Source organism: Delphinapterus leucas, chromosome 6, assembly GCF_059928025.1.
Source record: "Delphinapterus leucas isolate spDelLeu-1000000601 "Yukka" chromosome 6, BTC_Dleu_Yukka2, whole genome shotgun sequence".
Lineage (NCBI taxonomy): Eukaryota > Metazoa > Chordata > Mammalia > Artiodactyla > Monodontidae > Delphinapterus > Delphinapterus leucas.
The window spans coordinates 56,431,462-56,452,448 of record NC_143134.1 but is presented as its reverse complement, the minus strand read 5'-3'; the positions used below and the strand labels follow the sequence as shown (position 1 = coordinate 56,452,448).

At 40.0% G+C, this 20,987-nt stretch overlaps 1 protein-coding gene across 4 annotated transcripts in view; it reads right to left on the bottom strand.

The window, feature by feature from the left end:
* SLC24A2 (solute carrier family 24 member 2) overlaps window positions 1-20,567 on the bottom strand; it is a 240,965-nt gene extending 220,398 nt beyond the window's left edge. For all 4 annotated transcript variants that reach the window (XM_022573801.2, XM_089913181.1, XM_089913182.1 and 1 more), the window contains exon 1: window positions 19,452-20,567. In XM_022573801.2, the coding sequence (XP_022429509.1) occupies window positions 19,452-20,384 (933 nt within the window). In that variant the 5' untranslated portion in view covers window positions 20,385-20,567. The remainder of the gene's footprint in view (window positions 1-19,451) is intronic.
* Window positions 20,568-20,987: the final 420 nt, after the last annotated feature.

The window sequence follows — 20,987 nt, the reverse complement described above, 5'->3', positions numbered from 1 at the left end:
CTCTGGAAGAGGGAGGGAAAGAACAACCATAAGTAACCTGTTGGCGGTCAGAAAGTCGTTCTGGACTTTGCAATTGGGACTATTTCATATGAAATTCTGACCTTCCGTAGTTTGTTTCCATTAGTCTTCAATGAAAAAACAAAACAAACCTAAGAGTTAGAATATACATTATTTGGAAAATAAATTCTCCTTGCTAAAAAGGAACAAGAAAGCATGGTTTCCTTCTGTCGGCCTTTGGGACCAGAACATCCAATGGGAGTAGTGTGTACCTTGAAGGTTGTTCAAGTGGGGTTGGGTTGTGAATGTGAGGGCCCAAGGGGACGAGAGACCCTTGTCAGGTTTGCTTTGTTTGTAGTAAGGAAGGTGATTCCTCTTAAAGAGCACTACAATCTAATACCTCAAAGTTATTTTATCCCTTACCAATCACTGGGGTCCATCGATAATTCCTGCTAATCAGGCAAGTTGCAACTAAAATATATCCTCTTGTTCTACTAAGGTAAAATCATCTCTTCGCCTTCCCTCAGTAGCTTACCCCATGCTGCAATGCACCTTTCCTCTGAGGCTCCTGTGATAGAGTGCAAAAAGTGCTTGCGCAGCTCTTTTGTGTCAAGATTACACAGCAATCAGTATGCCGCCTATTGATTTATGTGAAGATGCTCATCTTGCTGTGGAAAAGGAAATCAAGAACAATGAGCCTACTTTGAGGTCCTACTGTTTATAAAGAAAGTCAAACAAAACACAACTACAAACAGGCACCTAGACCTGGAATACAAAGCGAAACAGTTTTACTTAGCTTCTGAGTCTTATTATGCCTGCCATGAGGTAGCAAGTTGGCATAATTTAAATATCAGAGGACCTTGTTTTGAAATTCCATGACCATATTTGGTTTCCCAGTGTAGGTGTCCAACTTGCCAACAGATGTTGCCCGGCATTTTACCCATTAAACTCTTATGATCTCCATAACCATTTAATAATAAGATTGGACCAGATAAGATCAGAGAGCAGATTTTCATTCTGCACAGAGATCCTGCCGGCTTTTCAACAGCAAAGTGAATTTATGGAGTAAAAGCCTCTGAAATTGTCCATAAAAACAGAGCTATAAGCAATATTCTGCAGTCAGTTCTCAAGAATAAAGAGTTTGGAGAAAAAGGCAGCACTGCAGCCATATGGACAGTCTCACCTGAAAGATGAAAAACTGAAAATGTGGAAACTGATCACTTAAAGTAATTGGTAACTATCCTTTTAAGTGAAAAATACTTTGGTTGCCCTTGGTTTGGCATCAATCATTCATTCAGTAATTGCTTACTGAGCACCTATATTTGGTGCTCAATAAACATATACAATTACCTAAAAGGTCTCTTCTAGGTAGTAGGGATTCACGTGTGAACAAAAATTCCTGTCCTGACGAAGCTTATATTTCGTTGACTTCTATGTTTCTACCATAAACCATGTACTGGCCTAGCTCGGGCTCCTGAGGGAGTGAGAAAGTCACCCTTTAGGTTACTGAACTGCTGATAAATGCCCTGCTATATCCTGTTGTTAAAAAAATAACATGGTCTTTTAAAATACGGTGGGTTAATATTTATCACTCTGCTTCTTGGCTTCCCAAGCAAGACAGATTTTTGTACTTCAGTCTGAGCCACACAACTTCATTTTGTTGAATGTCTGTGTGATCGACAGATAATTTTTATTACTCATCAGAGCATTTTTCAATCGAATTTTGGAACTCTGTTGCTTCTGATTTTACTGAGAAAACAGAAACAAAAAGAGAACTTTCACAAATCCCTCCAACACACTCACCCATTACCTGCAGCCGTGCTGTTACCTGTCTTCACCCCTTACTAGGTGGTGCCCATCCAAACCAACCCTTCCATCTGTACCCAGAATCTCCCACCCCTTTCCCACTTACCCAGCGACATTACCACAGCAATTCTCCCCTTTGCATCATCAACTCTCCCCCTTTTGCTGTGTCATTCCCATTACCACACAAATGTGCTATTCTTTCCTCCACTTAAAAAAACTCTTGACCCTACATTTTCTCTTGGCTTGCACCCATTTATTTGTTTCCCTTTACAGGTATCTCTAATTCCCACTTTCCCATTCCTTGAACCCACTTTACCCTGATTTTCACCCTACTCACTCCACCAAAACTGGTCTTGTCAAATGACCAATGACCTCCTTGTGGCTAAATCTGATGTTCAATTCTCTGTCTTCTCCCTACTTGGTCACCAATTGATGCAATCACTCTCTTTTCTTTGAAATGCTTTCTTCACCTGGCTTCCTCATTCTCCAGGTTTTATTTCCTCAGTAGCTACCACTTCTCAGGTTCCTTTGCTGGCTCTTCCTCATTTTTCTCCCGTCTCAACGCTATAAACCTCAGGACTCAACCTTCAACCTCTTCTCTTTATCTACACTCACTCCCAGGTGAATTTATTCAGTTCATGGCTTCACATACTATCTAGAGTCTTATGATTTCTGAACTTGTATTTCCAGTCTGAATTCCGGACTCATCTCCAACTGCCTACTCAACATCCCCATTTAGATGTTTACCTTAACCATTTAGATCACAAACTTAAATCCAAAATTTAACTCCTACCTTCCACTTGAAACCTGCTCCCGTGAAGTCTTCCCATCTCAGTGAATGGCAGTTCCACTCCTCCAGTTACTCAGGCCAAAAATTTTGGTATCACCTTTGATCTCTCTCTTTTTATCACACCCTGCATCTAATCCATCAGCAAATGCTGTTAGCTCTACCCTCAAGAGAGGTCCAGAATCTGACCACTTCTCCCTGCCTCTGTTGTGACCACACTGGCCAGGCCACCATCATCACCAGCCTGGGTCATGCCACCAGCTATGCAAATATGTAGATCACTCCTCTCCCACCTACAGCCTGTCTCGAAAGTGCCACTGCCTCTAGCACAAGGCACACTGAACATGATTTAGACTCTCTCAATGTTTCTGTGGGTATTATCAACGTTAATTGTCATATCACTTTCACGTCCATGGGCGCCATGAAAAGGTGAAGCACTCTGTTTTGAACCTGCAGGTACCCCAGATAGATATACTGTTGTATGGTTTTAGAGTTCTTCTGATTCTTGTTGCCACTGGCTGTCACACTGATGGGATCTATGGGGCAGCATACGCCTTGTATATGTGTACTGCCCACAGCCACATGGCTGCGGGGTAAGTGGACCCTGTGCACCCCACCATGCCAGGAGTTCTGGTGGGCACTGTATCTGCCTACCCAGAGGAGATGGCACCTTTCTCTTTGCACCAACGTGTCTTCTGCTCATCACATCCTGTACCTATAGAGCTGTCCACACTTGAGGGGTGTGTGTGCTTTTTCTAACTGGCCTGCTCAGAGCAGGGAGCCTTTTGTAAACTGCTTAGAGACACTGAATAGGCCAGTAGCAGACCTGGCCATCACTGTGCACACAGGAGTCTACCCCAACTCAGAACTCTGCCCAGCCCCTGCTCCAAACAGATCACATTTGCTGCTTCTAAATTCTTTATGGGCTGGAAAACCAGGCAACCTAATTTATTTGAATTTTGTATACGATCAAAGTAAACAGACTCTTATAAAGAGTCTAAGAAATTGTATGATTAAGTGCCTGAACTTTGAACACTGACCTTCTAGCATCTATTTGGCTGCTCAAAAGTCGTCTGGACTTTTGATCTTGGTTCTGTTCTGGACGTCTGGATATCGGACTTCCAGATAAATGGAAGTTTATGGGATTGCAATTATATGCAAATACAGATTGCCAGAAAGTGCTTTATTAATCTCTCAAGCTGACTACATGAACATTTTTTCAGGATATTCACATTCGAGCAATCCTTTATATAAAGACAATTTACTTGAACCCCACACTAAAAATGTGCTTGAAACCACTCTAATCCTATTTTCTAATATTCTCACTCAGCACTTGCCACTGTCTCTTCGTGTCTGTGGTTTCATTTGAATGTGAGCTCAGATATCTCCTCATTAGCTACCACACTATCCTATGAGACAAGGGAAAAAAGCCATCTGCTCCCATTTCTTGATGTAGAAAGTTGGGGACAGATAAACACATATAACTCATAAAATGTCAGCATTTAATAAGGGAGTAGGAATATTAAAATATTTAAATTGGTGTATAGAAACTAAAATTTAACAATAAGTTAAAGAGTGAGTCAGAAAGAGTCTCGGACAAGCATTTTTTTAATTTCTGGACTGGTTAGGTTAAGGTTAAAAAAGAGAGAAGGGGAGTTCACAGCACATCACAAAATACTTAATATTATTTTCTTCAGGTGGCTTTTTTTTGGAGCACAGGCTCCGGACGTGCAGGCTCAGCGGCCATGGCTCACGGGCCCAGCCGCTCTGCGGCATGTGGGATCTTCCCGGACCGGAGCACAAACCCGTGTCCCCTGCATTGCAGGCGGACTCTCAACCACTGCACCACCAGGGAAGCCCGGACTTTAAGAATTTTAATAAGAAGCCCCACGCTGATCATATCCAATACAAGTTATTCAACTACAGGTTCGTCCACATTTGTGATCCACATTTGCAAGAACTTGAACGGAAATAGTCATATAAGACTCTAAGTAGTTTTACTAAAAACAAATAACCAAAAGCATGTACTGGGGCTGCTGAGAGACAGGAAGCAGTGCTCAGGAGAGGTGCTTGGCGGAGGCTGCGATCCAAGGTGATTATATGCTGAATGTCACTGGCTATACCACTCATTTGGGGCTGGTCTCCCAGAGCCACGCGGTGAAATGAGAGAGTTGGATTAATTTTTAGTGTGGTTGATGATTATGCACCAGTGAAGCATGTGGTGATACTTCCCAGGGCATTTAAGTTCTTCCTCCTAAAGCATAACACTATCTTATCCAGTTCTATTTATTTTTCTTAAGTGTCTGTGACTTGCAGAGCATTAAGACGCCAAAACATATGTTTCCAAAGCCTGTTCTCATTTCTCACCTTCAGTTAGACTTTCAAGGTCAGAGCTGTTTGTGGCTATCCACTTAATTGGACTTAAAATAAAAGGCAGCAGGAAACAGCAGATTTGTAATGGCCCTTCAAAGTAAGCACCAAACGAGCAGCCTGGCACATCTGAACCTATTTAAATAAATCAGCCTCTTGTTCAGGGCCCCCAAACTCCATCCACCCTGCCACTAGTCCCTGTGCAGCTGTAGCAAGCTAGCAGCAAGAGAGAGGATGTTTCCTGAACCCCTTGGAAAACCACTGGAGCTTTGAACCAATTGTGCATTTTTGTACACAGCAGGATCGCATGGCTAAGTTCTCTTTAACCTCGGAGTGTGCTCATTAATTAGGTTTGTGCAATTACTGTTCATGCCAGGCAATGACAGAGTAGATCGTTACTAGTATTGTTATTATGTACTGTATGTAGCTCCATATACTTACAAACCTTTGTTCAAAATGGATGCAAACGTTCCTAGGACCTGGAGTGGGAGAGGTTATATGTTTTGGGACAGGGTGGGTAGATGGGCAGGACTGGCCCACAGCCAAGATGTATAAAGCTAAGTGCCAAGGTTCAAACAGCAACATGGGCGAAGTTCACATCTGGGAAAGAAGGACTGTGATCCAACTGCTTTCTTGACAATGCTTCTGGATAATACGTAGGGAAAGGGATTTGACGACAAGAAACTCTCTTAGATAATACAGAGAAGAATCCGGAGTTGGTTAAAAAGGGTGATGTAGCAACTAGACAACAAACATCCTGGGTCCAATGTTCAAGTAGATTCACGTTCCCAGGTTCTCTATAATCAATAAGTCCTGAACCTCAAACAACCCCTAAATCTTCCTCCAGTCCTTAGCTTCAAGGGCATCAAGCTTTCCAAGACCAAGTCAAGGAAACAGGCAGCTTTTGGGTTGATCCAAAGGTTCCAAATCACTCTAGGTATAAGCAGATGCGTAGAGAACAATAGGGAACAGCTTGGAGACCCAGTCCCAGTTGAGGAGCTGCCCCACCTATGGAGCATATTCCTTATTCCACAGAATAGAAAATATCTGCAAATCATATATACGTTCTTGCCCCCAGAATATATAAAGAACTCTTAAATTCAACAGTAAGGCAAATAACCCAATTTTTAAGTGGGCAAAGGATTTGAACAGACATATCTTCAAAGAAGATATACAAGTAGCCAATAAGCTCATGAAAAAGATGTTCAACATCATCATCCTTCAAGAAAATGCAAATCAAAATCACAATGAGATACTACGCCACATCCACTAGGGTGGCTATAATCAAAAAGACATATAACAGCAAATGCTGGCAAAGATGTAGAGAAATTGGAACCTTCATACCTTGCTGGTAGGAATGCAAAATAGTACAGACACTTTGGAAAACAGCCTGGCAGTTCCTTAAAATGTTAAACGTATGGTGAGCATATGACCCAGCAATTCTACTCCTAAGTGTATACCAAAGAGAATTGAAAACATATATCCACACAAAAACTTGTAGGCAAATGTTCATAGCAGCATTACTTATAATGGCCAAAAAGTGGAAGTAACCCAAATGTCCATTAACTGATGAATGGATAAATAAAATATAGTATATCCATACAATGGAATATTTGGCCATAAAAAGGCAACAACATGGATGAACTTTGAAAACATTATGCTAACTGAAAGAAGCCAGACACAAAAGGCCACATATTGTATGATTCCCATTGATCTGAAATGTCCACCATAGGCAAATCTATAGCAACAGAAGGAAGATTGGTGGCTACCAGGGATGGGGACGGAAAGAGGGATGAGGAGTGATTATTAACAGATACAGGTTTCTTTTTGGTGGTGATGAACATGTTCTAAGTATAGTGGTGATGATTTTACAACTCTGAATATACGAAAAACCAGTGAATTCCACATTGAGGATGAACTCTATGATAAGTGAATTATATCTCAAAAAAACTGTTATAAAAAGTCAATAGAGGACTTCCCTGATAGCGCAGTGGTTAAGAATCCGCCTGCCAATGCAGGGGACATGGGTTCGAGCCCTGGTCTGGGAAGATCCCACGTGCCACGGAGTAACTAAGCCCGTGCGCCGCAACTACTGAGCCCGCGCACCTAGAGCCCGTGCTCTGCAACAAGAGAAGCCACCGCAATGAGAAGCCCACGCACTGCAACGAAGAGTAGCCCCCGCTCACCACAACTAGAGAAAGGCCACGCACAGCAATGAAGACCCAACACAGCCAAAAATAAATTTAAAAAAAAAACCAAAATCGTAAAACATAAAGTCAATAGAGAGAAACACTACATAATGCTACACGGTAAGGAGAGCTACTTCGAGGCCACAGCTGGAGTGATCTGGCCTTTAGAATTGACGGCCCTTACCTGCCCTGACAGCCACACTTCCAACCTGAGGAGACTGGAGAATGTCTAATGAATTCTGTTTCTCAAGTCAGATATTTGTTGTTTGCTCCTTGACTTTAATACATAAGCAACTCTGTTTTGTGAATGATTCAGGCCCAGACTTTTGATCGTGAACACTCATCAGCACCATTATCAATTTCTGAAGGGTATTCAGTGCCCTTTTCCCTTCTACCCTAGATACCAAGCGAGACACCAAATACCGCAGGTGGGATTGGTTAGTTCCTGAGGCAAAGGGAGTGATTTGATCCAAGGCAGAAAACACAGATGCTGGGAAACCAACATAAGGCCCAGCCACGACTGGATGGAGATGTGACAAGCTAAGACTGAACACTGATGATGTATACAAGAAAAGAGCAAATACATTTACAGGACAGTGACAGGGGACCTCGAGAGAACTTCGTGGTTGAGCAAGGTTCAGTTTCCAAACAGGGAAACTACTTCTCTCCTAAACCCTCTGCAAGAACAGAAGGAAAGCAGGTTCAAGTCCAAACACTGAGGATTTGACTATTAGCTAGGGATCAGTTGGGGAATTGCTCCTTCATCTGGCTGTTTGGGAGGCAGAGAGAAGAGGGCCTAGGGAGTGAGGCAAGGTCCTGAAATGACAGGAGGGCAGGCTAACAGCATATGGGAGGGACTCAGAGGAAAAGAGACCAGGAATAGAATATATGTGGGTGAGTGGGACCGTATTCTGCTAATCACTTTTCCTGCGTGATTGCATCAAAATTCACAGCCTTTCTCGGAGGGAAGTGCTATTATTTTTTCTTAATCTATGGATAAGCAAACATAAGCCCAGAGAGGTTCGGTAACTTGCCCAAGATCACACAGCAAGGAGGGTCACACTCTATCTCAGTCTTAAATAATAATTCTATTGTGTTAACCCTTAAACATCATCCTCCCTCTCAGGAAACAAAGTCACAGGTTCCTAGAACACATGCACCAATACTCAGTGCCTACCGCATGCCTAAAATAATAGAAGTGGCTCAACATCTTTTTCATTGCTATCAGGTGACAGGGAAAAATAAAACTGACTTAGCCTACAAGTGGTTAGGGCAACAGATGACAGTTTAAGTGGGAGGAATGGGGCTGCTGAAGGGGAAACCTCTATTTCTACTTGCAACCTCCTTGCCCAGCTCAGTGTCCATCAAGCAGTAAAAGAGAAAGTACAGAGCACCAGCAACTTTGACCCTTTCTAAGAACATCCTATGGACAGGTGAAGAAACCTTCATTACCCCTTCAAAGGAACTAATCTCCTTTCATTGGTCTTCTTAACTGGAAAAGTACTCTGAAGGTGGTAATTTCAGGGCTTCATTACCTGACCACCTCTTCTGTTGGTCAGTCCATAATTAGGGACATATATTTGTTTCTTTCCCATTAACAGAGAGGCACAGAATTGTCAGAGCTGGTGGGGACCCTGGAGATAAACTAGCTCCTTCATTTTCAGAGGAGACACTTGGGGCAAAGTACCTGGACTAGGGTTAGACTGCCAGTGTGTGGGATGAAAGGGACTCCATCTCTCCAGGCTTGGTTCCTGCCAGTGCAGGATTCTGAGTGCATCCTTTAAAGCTGTAAACATGGCATTAATATAGTCTGGTGCCCAGACCCCTTCCAAACCCATCAGCTTTTACCAGGACAAGAACCGTGTCTGCATCATTTGGTTTACAAATCCAATCCTTCATAAAAAGGTAACCAACTTAATTGAAATGCAGCGTCAGCCTTCTTGGCAAGGTTCTGCTTCTTTCTGACTCCATATCTCCCTGTTTCATCCACATTTCTTTCCCACCCGATGACAAGCTCATTGGGAACCAAGGATGAGTCGAGGCTCAGGGAGCACATCATGCTTTGATCTGCACCTTCCTTACCCTGCAATCAGTCTCTGTCAGAGCCAGAGGGCGTAAGAAGCAAAGCCACCACCGGCTTAAAGGGCACCTTTGTGGAATTAAGAAAAGGCACCCTTTCCCCTGGGCAGACACAGTCCCACACCAAAGCACACAGCTTGTCCAGTAGAGTGATGTCTGGATTTCTGTCCCTATTTGCCCCCTTGGTCAGTACATTAGCATAGCCTTGAAGGGCAGCCCCACTAAGAGGAAGAAGGAAGAAAAAGGAATTTCTAAAAGTACTATTTTTTAAAACTTAGGTCACAACCCATTGGTGGGTCATGAAATTATTTTAGGGTTGAAACTAACATTTTTAACAGAGTAGAAAATACTATATACATATATATATATATATATATATATATATATATATATATATATGCCTCACACTTAGATTTTATTTTTGTATGTATATGTGCATGGGTATGTGTATATACTGAATTGAGATGTAAAATATATTTTTTAGTGGGGGTCATGGTAAAAAATATTTAAAAGTCACTGACTTAACACAGCCTAATATGAAATGTGCATCTAATTTGGAGGTTTGCTTTGTCTTTATTCCCAACTGTCCAGTAGGAAGCAACAAGAAAACTAGAATGCATTTAGGAGTCAGACAGACCCAAGTTCAAATGCGGTTTACCACTAAATCTGGACCTTAGGCAATCATTTATGTTTTCTGGTCCTCAGGTTCCTGATCTGCCAGTGGAGATGGTACCTGTTTCAGAACGTTGCTGTGGTAAAGATCGGGTATTAAGCACGCGTCCAGTTTTCAGATCTCTCTCTTCTCTCGACTTTGGAGAGACCAGCAGAGACCAGTGATCCAGGGACACACATGCAGCTGCCACTGAGGGTTTCCACTGCCAGAAGCCACAAAGCTGAGGAGGTGTAGAGTCCTGCAGTAAACTTTAAATGATTTTCTCCTGTGCAAGTTGTTCTCCTGTCTGTATGGAAGAACTGCCTCCCAAAGCATGCTTAAACAAAAATTACTGTTTAGCCAAGTCAATTAAATCATTTAAGCGAAAATACTACAGGTAAGCCAGGTTAGGAAAAGAGTTTGGTGTTGTGGTTATGGTGAGAATCTGGTCTTCTGTTTTAGGTAAATGTGTTAGATTTTAGTTTGGCATGGTTAGAGTATTCCACATAGTAAGGATGAGAGCCGCTGAGGACAGAAATGACAAGCTAAAGTAATCTTTTAGGTCATGTGGGTCAAATCTCCCATTTTCCAGATTTGGAGATAGGGTCCTAGGACGTTCAGGATCCACCAAAGTCATGTGGTTGGGGGGGCACACCCCATCCCTTGAGAACATCATTTCTTAACTCCTGGGTCACAAGGCCTCCTTCTTTAGAATAATTCATCTTTTAAAACAAAAATTGCAACAACTTCCTGCCTTGATTTAGGTGTGGAAATGTGGGCAAGTATGAGAGCTAAAGTTAGGGTTTCTCAGCATATGTTTGTAAGAGATTTTTGAGTCATCACAGCAAACTTTAAAAATGACACAAAAGACACATAGGAAATTGGCAATCTATAAATGAAAATTTGAATTCTCAAAAAACATATTTTCAACCTCCCAATTAATCAATGAAATGCAAATTAAAACAATGTAATGTTTCACCTATGAAATTGGAAAACATTAAAAATGATAATAGTCCACACTACCAAGGATGTAGCAACCTAGCAGAAACTTTAAAAGGCTCATAAACTTTGTTCCAGAATTTCTGCTTCTCCAAAATCAAAAATTCATGTGTAAGGCTGCTGGCTGTAGCATTTTTTAGAGTAGTGAAATATAATATGAAGATAACTTTCTATTTTATGATAATGCTAAACAGTGAATAACCGTTTTGAAAAACAGTTAATGATCTGAGGAAATGCTCATAATAAACCAAGTTAAAAAGTTAAAATGGTATATATTCAATATAAGTTTAAAGTTGTGCATATCCAATATCATTCAAACTTATTTAGATATATAGGTACATATGTGCATATGTGTGTGTGTGTGTGTGTGTGTGAGTGAAAGTCTGGAAGAATAAATGCAAAAATGTTCATAGTTATTTCTGGATGGTGCAATGGAGAGATTATAGGCTATTTAAATTTTTTTGTATTTTGATGTGTTTTTATAATCTTGTACAATGAATATATTACTTTAAGTATCTGGTAAAAATATTATTTAAAAGGCAAATCTACAATTTAAACTTTCTGTTAGAATTGCCTTTTACATTTGATTTGACTCAAAATTTGCCATTGGTAGGATCTGTTGATAAGGAGTTTTATTACAACGTCAGGCTATATTAAACATTCTGAAAGTATACAATTAAAACACGTATTATCATCCGTTGTTATATGCATTATCATTTGACAAATCCAAAGTCTAAAACATAATTTTTGGCAGTATGATGATTAAACATTCAGAGAAACCATTTTCACTATATACACCTCAAATTATTGGATACTATATTCTTTGATATATTTTAAAATTACCCAACTATATTAGTGAGGAAGCAGGGATTTCTTAGAACCTAGAACACCAACTAAGCACAAATCCAGAGGGGTCTGTGTTGCTTTGCCTCTGAGGTATTTGCCATTCCCCAGTGGTCAGAAACTGGGATTGTGGAAGCTACAAACATGAGGCCTGATAGGGAGGAGGTACTTCAGGGGCCTCCACTCCCAATAAGCTAGAAATCCTGAAGGGTGGACACTCTTAGTGGGTGAATAAGGAAAAACAAATCTGCCTACCGAAGGGATATAGTAGAATGTGCCTATTTTGGCCTTAGTTTTGAGTGGTACTGAAAAAAAGAGCAAGAAAAAAGAGTCTCCCTTAAGAATTTCTAAGCACAGCCTCACTCCTGGCTTTGGAGTCTGAATTCACTCTACATGGGTAGAAAAAAGTCAGACATTTAGGTTAGAATGGTTCCAGGTTGGTTGGGCTCCCGGGAACTTGAGAGAAGAGCAAACAAGTCCTCTCTGTTGGGATACACTTAGAACCGAGGCCTCAGTGACTCCCTACAGGTCAAGTTCAAAGAAATATGAGTTCAAAGTTTTAAAACAGGGCTTCCCTGGTGGCGCAGTGGTTGAGAGCCCACCTGCCGATGCAGGGAACACAGGTTCGTGCCCCGGTCCGGGAAGATCCCACATGCCGCAGAGTGGCTGGGCCCATGAGCCATGGCCACTGAGCCTGCGCGTCCGGAGCCTGCGCTCCGCAACGGGAGAGGCCACAACAGTGAGAGGCCCGCGTACAGCAAAAAAAAAAAAGTTTTAAAAGAAATCACTAAATACATAAGAAAGCAACCCCACATGAAACATAAAACAACACAACTAGATCTGCAAGGACACTAACACTAGAAATACCAATTATGAATTATAAATATAAATATACTTAATATGTTTAGAATAATAAAAGAAGGCATTAAATAATAGAAGAAGAAGAAACAGTGAAAATCAACCTGACAGTGGTGAAAAGGAGCCACAAAACCTAGAAATGAAAAATATAATAATTACAATTAGAAACTAAACAGATGAGCACCAGAGCAGATTAGACAAAATTGAAGAGAAAATCAGAAAGTAGAAAGCAGATATAAAGAAATGATCAGCAAGAAGAACACAGAAAAAGATGAGTAGTTAAAAGACATGAAGAACAGGTTGAGATGGTATAACATATATCCAATCAGAATTCTAGAAGATTATGGGAAGAATGAGGTAGAGGCCAAACTGGTGGAAGGCACTAATCCTCAAATTCAGGAAGTCTAATGAATCACAAATAGGGGATAATTAAGTGAGAAAATCACACCTGTCATGGCATCAGGAAAATGCCGAACACCAAAAACAAAGAGAAAACCTTATAAAGTAGTCAAAGAGAAGAGACAAACTTCTTACAAAGGAGCAACATTCACACCAGCAGCAGTCTTTTAAATGGCAAAAGTGGAAGTCAGAGACAGTAGAATTATTATTTCAAAGTGGAATGAGAAAATAACTTTCTACCCACCAAAGCTATCCTTCAAGAACAAAAGTAAAATAGATCTGTAAGCAAATAAAAATCAGGAGCAGATACTATTAACAGATTCTTGCTAAAGGAACTTATAAAGAATGTTAGTCAGTACAAGAAAAAGTCATAGAGAAAAGGTCTGATATGAGAAAAGAAATGAGGAGAAAAACTGGTAAAAATGTGGATACTTCTAAAAACATTGATGGCATAATGTCTAATTTGTAGGATTTAAAAAGTGAAGATTATACCTCAATAAAGCTGTTATAAAACATCAAGGTAGAACTTAAATTGTAGACTTCAAATCATTTACATTGGGGGACAGGAGACTGAGTTAAAATGCTCTAAGGCCCTTAAGATGTTTAGCATGAGTGTAAAGATATTAGCTTTACACTCTGTTGAGTTAAATATACACATTAAAATTTTTAGGGTAAACAGTGAAAGACTAGAAATAAGATGTATAAATTCCAAACTACTAATGGGAAAAGCAGATTTAGAAAAAAATCAATCCGAAACAAAAGCAAAAAAAAGTTATAAAAAATAGAAAGTTTAAAATAGCATGATAGAAAAGAATCCAAATATAATAGTAATCACAATCAATGTAAATAAACTAAACTTTCCAGCTAAAAGATAATGGTTGTCAAACTGAATTAAACAAAATGCTGCTATATTCTGTTTACTAGAGACTTACCTAAAACAAAAGGAGGTTGAAAATAGAAGAATGAAGAAACTAAACCAGTCAAATCCACACAGATGTTCTTGACTCATCTTTGAGCAACTTAACAATCTCATTCCTTGTTAAAGTTAAAATACAAATTATCTGGTTCTAGGAAAAAAAAGGGGGAGAAGGGAGGCAAAAAGGAGAGAGGAAGAAAGGAGACAGGAAGGGAAGTGGTGATAAGTCCTCACTCTCAACATTGCCAGGATTCACAAAGTTTAGGTCATCTCTTGCTGGAGGAACCAGAGTAGCTAAGGGGAACAGCCATGGGCAATCTGCCCTCTGTGTATTAAAATCCACTGGGCTTTCTGAGTCTCTCAAAGGGCCTCCTTCACTCTTTGAATCATATGCAGTAACTGAAGGGTTTGCTTTTAACATAAGTAGAGGGAAACAAAACAAGGAAAATAGCACCATGCTGTATCCCTAGATCAACAAACAGACTTGTGATACTGTGATTTATAAGAAATATATATATTTGGTCATTCAGATGACCAAAATATATTTCTCATATATATTTGGTCTTGGTTCACAGTTCCGGGCTCCTGGCTCTCAAAACCCCTGGAATTTCCTAAGTGTGGACAGTGATAAAGGTGTCGTTTGTTATGTTAATGAGGCAACTTTAGGAAAGCACCTAAGGATGGGGGCTGGTTGCCAATGGAGCCAACTGTGTGATTAAAGGGTGGGACTGAGGAGAGAGGGGCTGGAGGTCAAATCAATCGCCAGTGGCCAATGATTTAATCAACCATACCCACGTAATGAAGCCTCCATAAAAACCCCCAAAATGGCAGAGTTCAGAGTTGGTGAACACCTGGAGGTGCTGGGAGAGTGGTGCCTGGAGAGGGCACGGAAGCTCCATGCCTTTCCCCGTGCCTCACCCTAGGCATCTCTTCCAGCCAGCTGCTCCTGAGTTACATCCTTTTATAAGAAACCAGCGATCTAGTGTGTGAAATGTTTCTCTTAGTTTTGAGAGATCCTCTGGCAAATTCATTGAACCCGAGGAGGGGTCACTGGAACCTCTGACTTACAGCCAGTAGGTCAGAATTAACGGTAACAACCTGGACTTGTGACCTGCATGGGGAGTGGGGGCAGTCTTGTAGGACTGAACCCTTAACTTGTGGAAAACTGATGTTCTCTCTGGGTGGACAGTGTCAGAATTGAGTTAAATTCTTGGACACCCTGCTGGTGTCTGAAAATTTCTTGGTGTTGGGAGGGAAGCACCCGCTACCTGACCCCCTACACGTTTGAATTGGGTCCAGGAACTCAAAAGAATGCTACAATCACAGGCATCTAGTCAGTTAAGAATTTTAGTGCCTATATTTTCTTTCTTTTGAGGACAGAGAGTTTCCAAGTCTATCAAGTAATACTCACTATAAGGACGATCTCACTGAAATCTGTACATTAATTTTACTAATTTACATACTAGGTATGGAGGGGAAACAAAGGTTGAATTTATAACATATTCTTTGCATTAAGAAGGCTTGGGACTATACATTTGTATTTATATAATTGTTTATGGTTTAGCATCTTACCAGAAATACTTCACTTTATGAAGAATATTTTATAATATTGTTTCAATTTCGATTTTCCCATGATCATTAATAACAATTTGCATTGCAAACACTCTGCTGGCAAGCAACTTTTCAGGAACACACAAAATGAATAAAGCAAGGCACACCTAAATTACTAAGTAGCCTGCCTTCAACTATCCAGCTTTAAGCATCTTTATTTAGACCATTCCCTTCATTTGAACTGGGCTGACATGCTGTCAGATTACAGTGCCAAGTCTAAGAAGAAGTTAAATACCATGGACAGCTGCTTTCTAGGCCAATGACAGCCTAGCACCATAGCAGATCAGGGGACCGCAGCAGGCAGGCCAGGCACACTGCAAAACATGCCAGATGCCCTGAAACTCCATTGCTTCACATCCTGCAGGATTCAAATTAATTCCTAACCAGCTCTGGAGAGGTTTTTGGAAGATAGTCCCAATCATTTATAAATAAAAATACCCTTAAAACAAAAACCTCTGCTTAGCATAGATATTTCTAAACCACAGTCTACAAAATAAACTTTCAGGACAACAAAGGCATTTGAAGGTTTCCTTGGAGTTTATAATAATGTCTTCCCTGCATATGTTCACTGTATATGAAATTAGGCTTAAAAATATTATAATATGACAAATATCACATGCCCCTAAGGGAGACAACAGCCTGCTTAAACTCAGTGATTCACTGGCATGAACTACAATCTTCAAGGAATATTTTGAAATTCTCAAATTGGAAATAATTTATCCTGATTCACTTTTCATTTAAGAACAAAAGATGAAAGGAAAGGAACTAACACTTAGTGAACAGCCCACAAGGACTATGTTAGCTGCTTAACATTCATTTCTTCATTTAGTAATTTTCCCAACTTTATGAAGTAGGTATTATTATTTTCATTTTCCTAATTAGGGAAATGAGGCTCATGAGTTTATGGGACTTCTCTGAGGTCACAAGTCTTATTATACGCCTGGGCTAACACCTTTTTTCCCTGAATCAAAGCCCAGGATCTCCTTACCATGTCATGACACTACACGACATTTTTTTAAACAATAATATTATCACTAAAAGATGCAATAAAAATATCAAATTAAAAAACCAAACACCAGGTGGAACAGTTAAATAAAATGGGAAACTATTACTTTAAATATGAGAAAAATGTTTGTATTTTCTATTTTTTCATGCTCCACAGTTGCCCCATCATCAATAATGAAACCAAATTAAGATTTTCAACTGGTCCATGAAACAAGCAGTTTCAAAGATATTTCACTGTCTACAGCCCAGCAGAATTGATGAGTTTTTAGTAAGAACCATTGATGACTTGTATAAAAATATCTAAAATATGTTTCCTCCACTTTCCCATACTCCCCTCTTCCATAATTGTGCAATTAAGACAATGAGGTAGCTTTGCCTAAAAATATGCTTAGTATTTTGCTTCCTAAACTCTTGTACAGCACATTCCTCTCTGTGAAGACTCCATTGAGGGCTGTCTTTGGCTTAAGGTCTTTTTCTGAGTGTTCTAATGATGTTAGAAGCACTGACTTAGGTAGGAAAGGTGGAGTATACAGCCAGAAATCGACTTTGCAGATCAGAGAACAAGACAGCCAAGCTCAAAGACTCATCCCTCCTTGAGACACCTTATGTTCAGTGCTTAGAGAGCAAAATCTCCATAAGATTCTGAAGTCAGACATCTGATAAAGACCAACTGCTGAAAAAATTTTTTTCCAACAATTATTCAAAAGTGAAATTGGCAAGGTAAAATTTCCTAAAGGAAATCACACATCCTTATGTACTGTTCCACCTAAAAATATCTGCGTTCCAGCACACCGAACAAAACTTAGCTATGTTAAAAAATTCTGGTCCCATGATAATTTATAGTTCAATCTAGTTACTGAATGACAAAATAAATAATAATGATTAAGTGGAATAAACTAAAGCTATTTGGTGCTCAAAGGAAAATAATAAAATGAACATATTTTGGAGGTAAATCAGAAACAGGAGATATAGTCATGAATATAATTTGGTTTCTTTTTTAATTAGGTAAATCCAGAATTCCAAAATTTTTAAAATGCACAATATTAAGCATAGCAAAAATTATGGATATGAGTAACAACTTTAAGGAATGCCAGCCTAAGTTATTGACTTTTAAATTACCATTAAAATGACATGACAGTCACCTAATATAGTAGGTAAAAATCCTGCAAGAGCTGATTTAATGAGTGACTTATAATTTATTAAAAACCTTCTGTAAACCGTATTTAAAAGGTTATTACTAAATGCACAAAACCACCTCCTTCCTCCCTATTAGAAGACAAAATCCCCCTGCAGTCTTCAATACACCATTGGACTGCTCTGCAAATTCCTTTTTCATACACGTTGCCAACATAACCTTTAGCCGAGTCTGTGCCTAAGTTAATAAAGTTCCACTGCGGCACACCAAAACGAAAAAGTACTGAGTTCTCAAAAAGACATTTTATCTTTGATGGGCCCAGGATATTTATGAGACACCCAATCATTCCCTTGCCTCTAAAAAACAGGCCTTTCCCTTGGCAACTGTTTAGCATTCTAATTGGAATATACACATAGACGACTAATGCAAACCACTGAAACTTGTAGCCAGTCTTGAGGAGATGGCTTGAGGGATCATCCTTTGGGCTACAAAATTAGATCAGGGACTGGGCTCCAGTGATGACCCTGTCTTACGCCCTCAAGGATACAGACTCAGTATCACATCTGAATGCTTATTTGCCACGATTTTTTTTTTTTTTACTACAGTTTCTAACAACCAACCGTACACTGAGTGATACGTTAGAAAAAATACAGTATAGAACATTTCTTTTTTGCATGGAATAAATAGAAATATTACTAGTGGTTTTTTTGTCTGTGCTTTGCTTCTGTTTCACGGCTGCTACAAAAATGATGGATGGTCATCAAACTTGAACATAAAGGAATTATGCTAAATTAATATCATTTTTTTCTTCATTCTGGACAAAACAGCTCACCCTCCACTCAACATCCGTTTTTTGCATACATGAGAATTTCCCCAGATGCAAGTATGAAAAGTCTGCATATGTATTTTGTTTTACTGTTTAAAGTCACATTCCGAGACGACATTCCAATGTTAGGATATAGATCAGAATGGCATTACTCTACTTAACAGAAAATTTTATTGATGTGGCCCATGGATTATTTTTAATAATTAATCTATATTTTTGCAGATCAATTTCTTCTAAGCTCTTTACCAACTTGCTTGCTACCTAAGTGGTAGGATGGCCATTAAAATGTCATTAAAACTCCCTCAAATCCTACCATAAAAAATATTTTGGGTCATGTTTATCATGGCGTGCAAAATGGGCCCTCGAGCTACAGAGGCAGGCAGCATGGCTTGCCACTGACTCTTTCACATATCCCGATCGGTGCCTGGTCGAGTGGTCTGAAGCACTATTGTGTGCATCAAGAAGAATGGCCATGACCCATTCTAACAACCAGTCCTGCTAGGCCCTAGGCTGCTGACTTAAAGATCCAGCTCTGCTGACACAAACAAACTTTCTTCGCTAAGCACCTTTAAAGAGATGGTTCTTGATAACTGTCACATGTTCATTTAAATCGAAAAAGCCCTGCAACTTGCAAGGCACACACACACACTTTCCCATGAAAATAAAACGGCTCACAAAAATAAGAAAATAAGCGACAAATAACTGCTGAGCCTGCTCTGAGAAGATTATGTAACCTATATTTATAAATGTTTTACTCTGAGGCAAGTAGCTTGAGAACTTAGTAGACATTCCCCAGAATACCCCCCAAATTATTTTTTCCACTGTCATGTTGGTCTGGCTGTCAAAGAAATGCATAAAGCACCCTGCTATTCATTACAGCCCCAAACACCATCCCATTTAAAAAGTGGCAGATCTAAAAAACATAAGAGTTCCGAACTACCGTCAAGAAGACATTAAATAAACAACCATCACCACCAACCTTTGCTTGGGCCTCTGGTGCTGTCACCTTGACGACTTTGTTGCGGTTTATCATTTGCTTCACCCATCTTTCTACTTGGACGTTGAATTTCATGAAAACCACATAGCCAAAGTAAGCTGTTAAGAGAAGCAAGCTTTCCCACCACATGATAAAGTTATCCAGGAAAAATATGATCAGCATGATCAAGTCAATGATGTAGAAGGACACATCCCGAAAGAGTGGCCACCATGTCAGGTTTAAGATTTCTCTGGAAAACAGAGCACACATGCCAATGACAAAGAGGATGTTGAACACCGCTGAGCCCACGATTGTGCCAATGCCAACATTGCTGTGAGCGATAAATACCCCTATGAGAGATGTGAAAAGTTCTGGGGCTGAGCCCCCGGCAGCCATAAAGGTGGCTCCAGCCACGTCATCAGAGATGCCCAGTTTTTCAGTGATGACAGTCAAAGAGGGAACAAAGAACTCATCGCAGACAATGGCTAAGGCTATGAACATGTAGATCATTCCAATGACATGGAGAATGATGGCACCTTTTCTTCGCTGCTCGAGGGAAAAGATGTCTCTTGGGTAGTCTCCTTGGGCATGAACTGTACTATTCTCAGATTTGCCTTCCTGAGAAACAGGTGGCTGTGGAGTATAATCTCGAATCTTGTCATTTAAATCTAAGAGAGTTCTTTGACGGTAATCGTGTGCTACCCTGGGGCCACTTGCACCACTGGCCTCTCCTGTGCTCGGTGTCTCTGTCTCAGAAAAGGCATTGATTGAAAACGGAACAGTGCTAATGGCTACCAGGCCCATGAAAAGGCCTAAGATTCGAATCAACTTCAGTTTTTTTCTGACATTATAATGTCTCCTGCAGCCAGACGGTGACTTATCTGAACACCATTTCTCAAGGAAAGATATGGTGGTGGTGCTTTGGTGCAGCTCCATCCTGGGTCTTCTGGTGGATGTGGTGGTCTTCGAATTGTACACTCAACCAGATGGTTCTTTCATACTTTTCCTCACTTTACAGTTAACAGTGCTTCTGGGGTGCTTCCACAATCAGAGATTCTTAGGCTTCACATGAAATATTTTCAACATTTATGCTTAAATAAAAATAAAAACAAGGATATGTGAATCGTAAAATCATGTCTTTTTTACAAAACAACTTGGCAGATATGAAAAAATCCTATCCTGTAGCCATGTGACCTTGGGTTAAGTTCCTTAATTTTTCTGTGTCTCAGTTTCCCCATTTCAAAAATTAGGACAATTACAGCACCTACCACCAAGTGCTGCTTTGAGGATGAGTTAAAATACATGAAGCATTAAGAGTAGGACGTGACACATACTAGGCACTTATGATAGTATATGTACAAAGGCAAACATTTTGGTAAATCCAATGTTAGACATAGACTATATATTTGTGTCTGTTAAATACAAAAATTTTATAGATGTAGATGGAAATCTATGTTTATCCCACCTTAACTCATGTAACAAATAACCTCCCAGGGCTAAAAAAGGCATCACTTCCTTTAGAATTATCTACGTATTTGA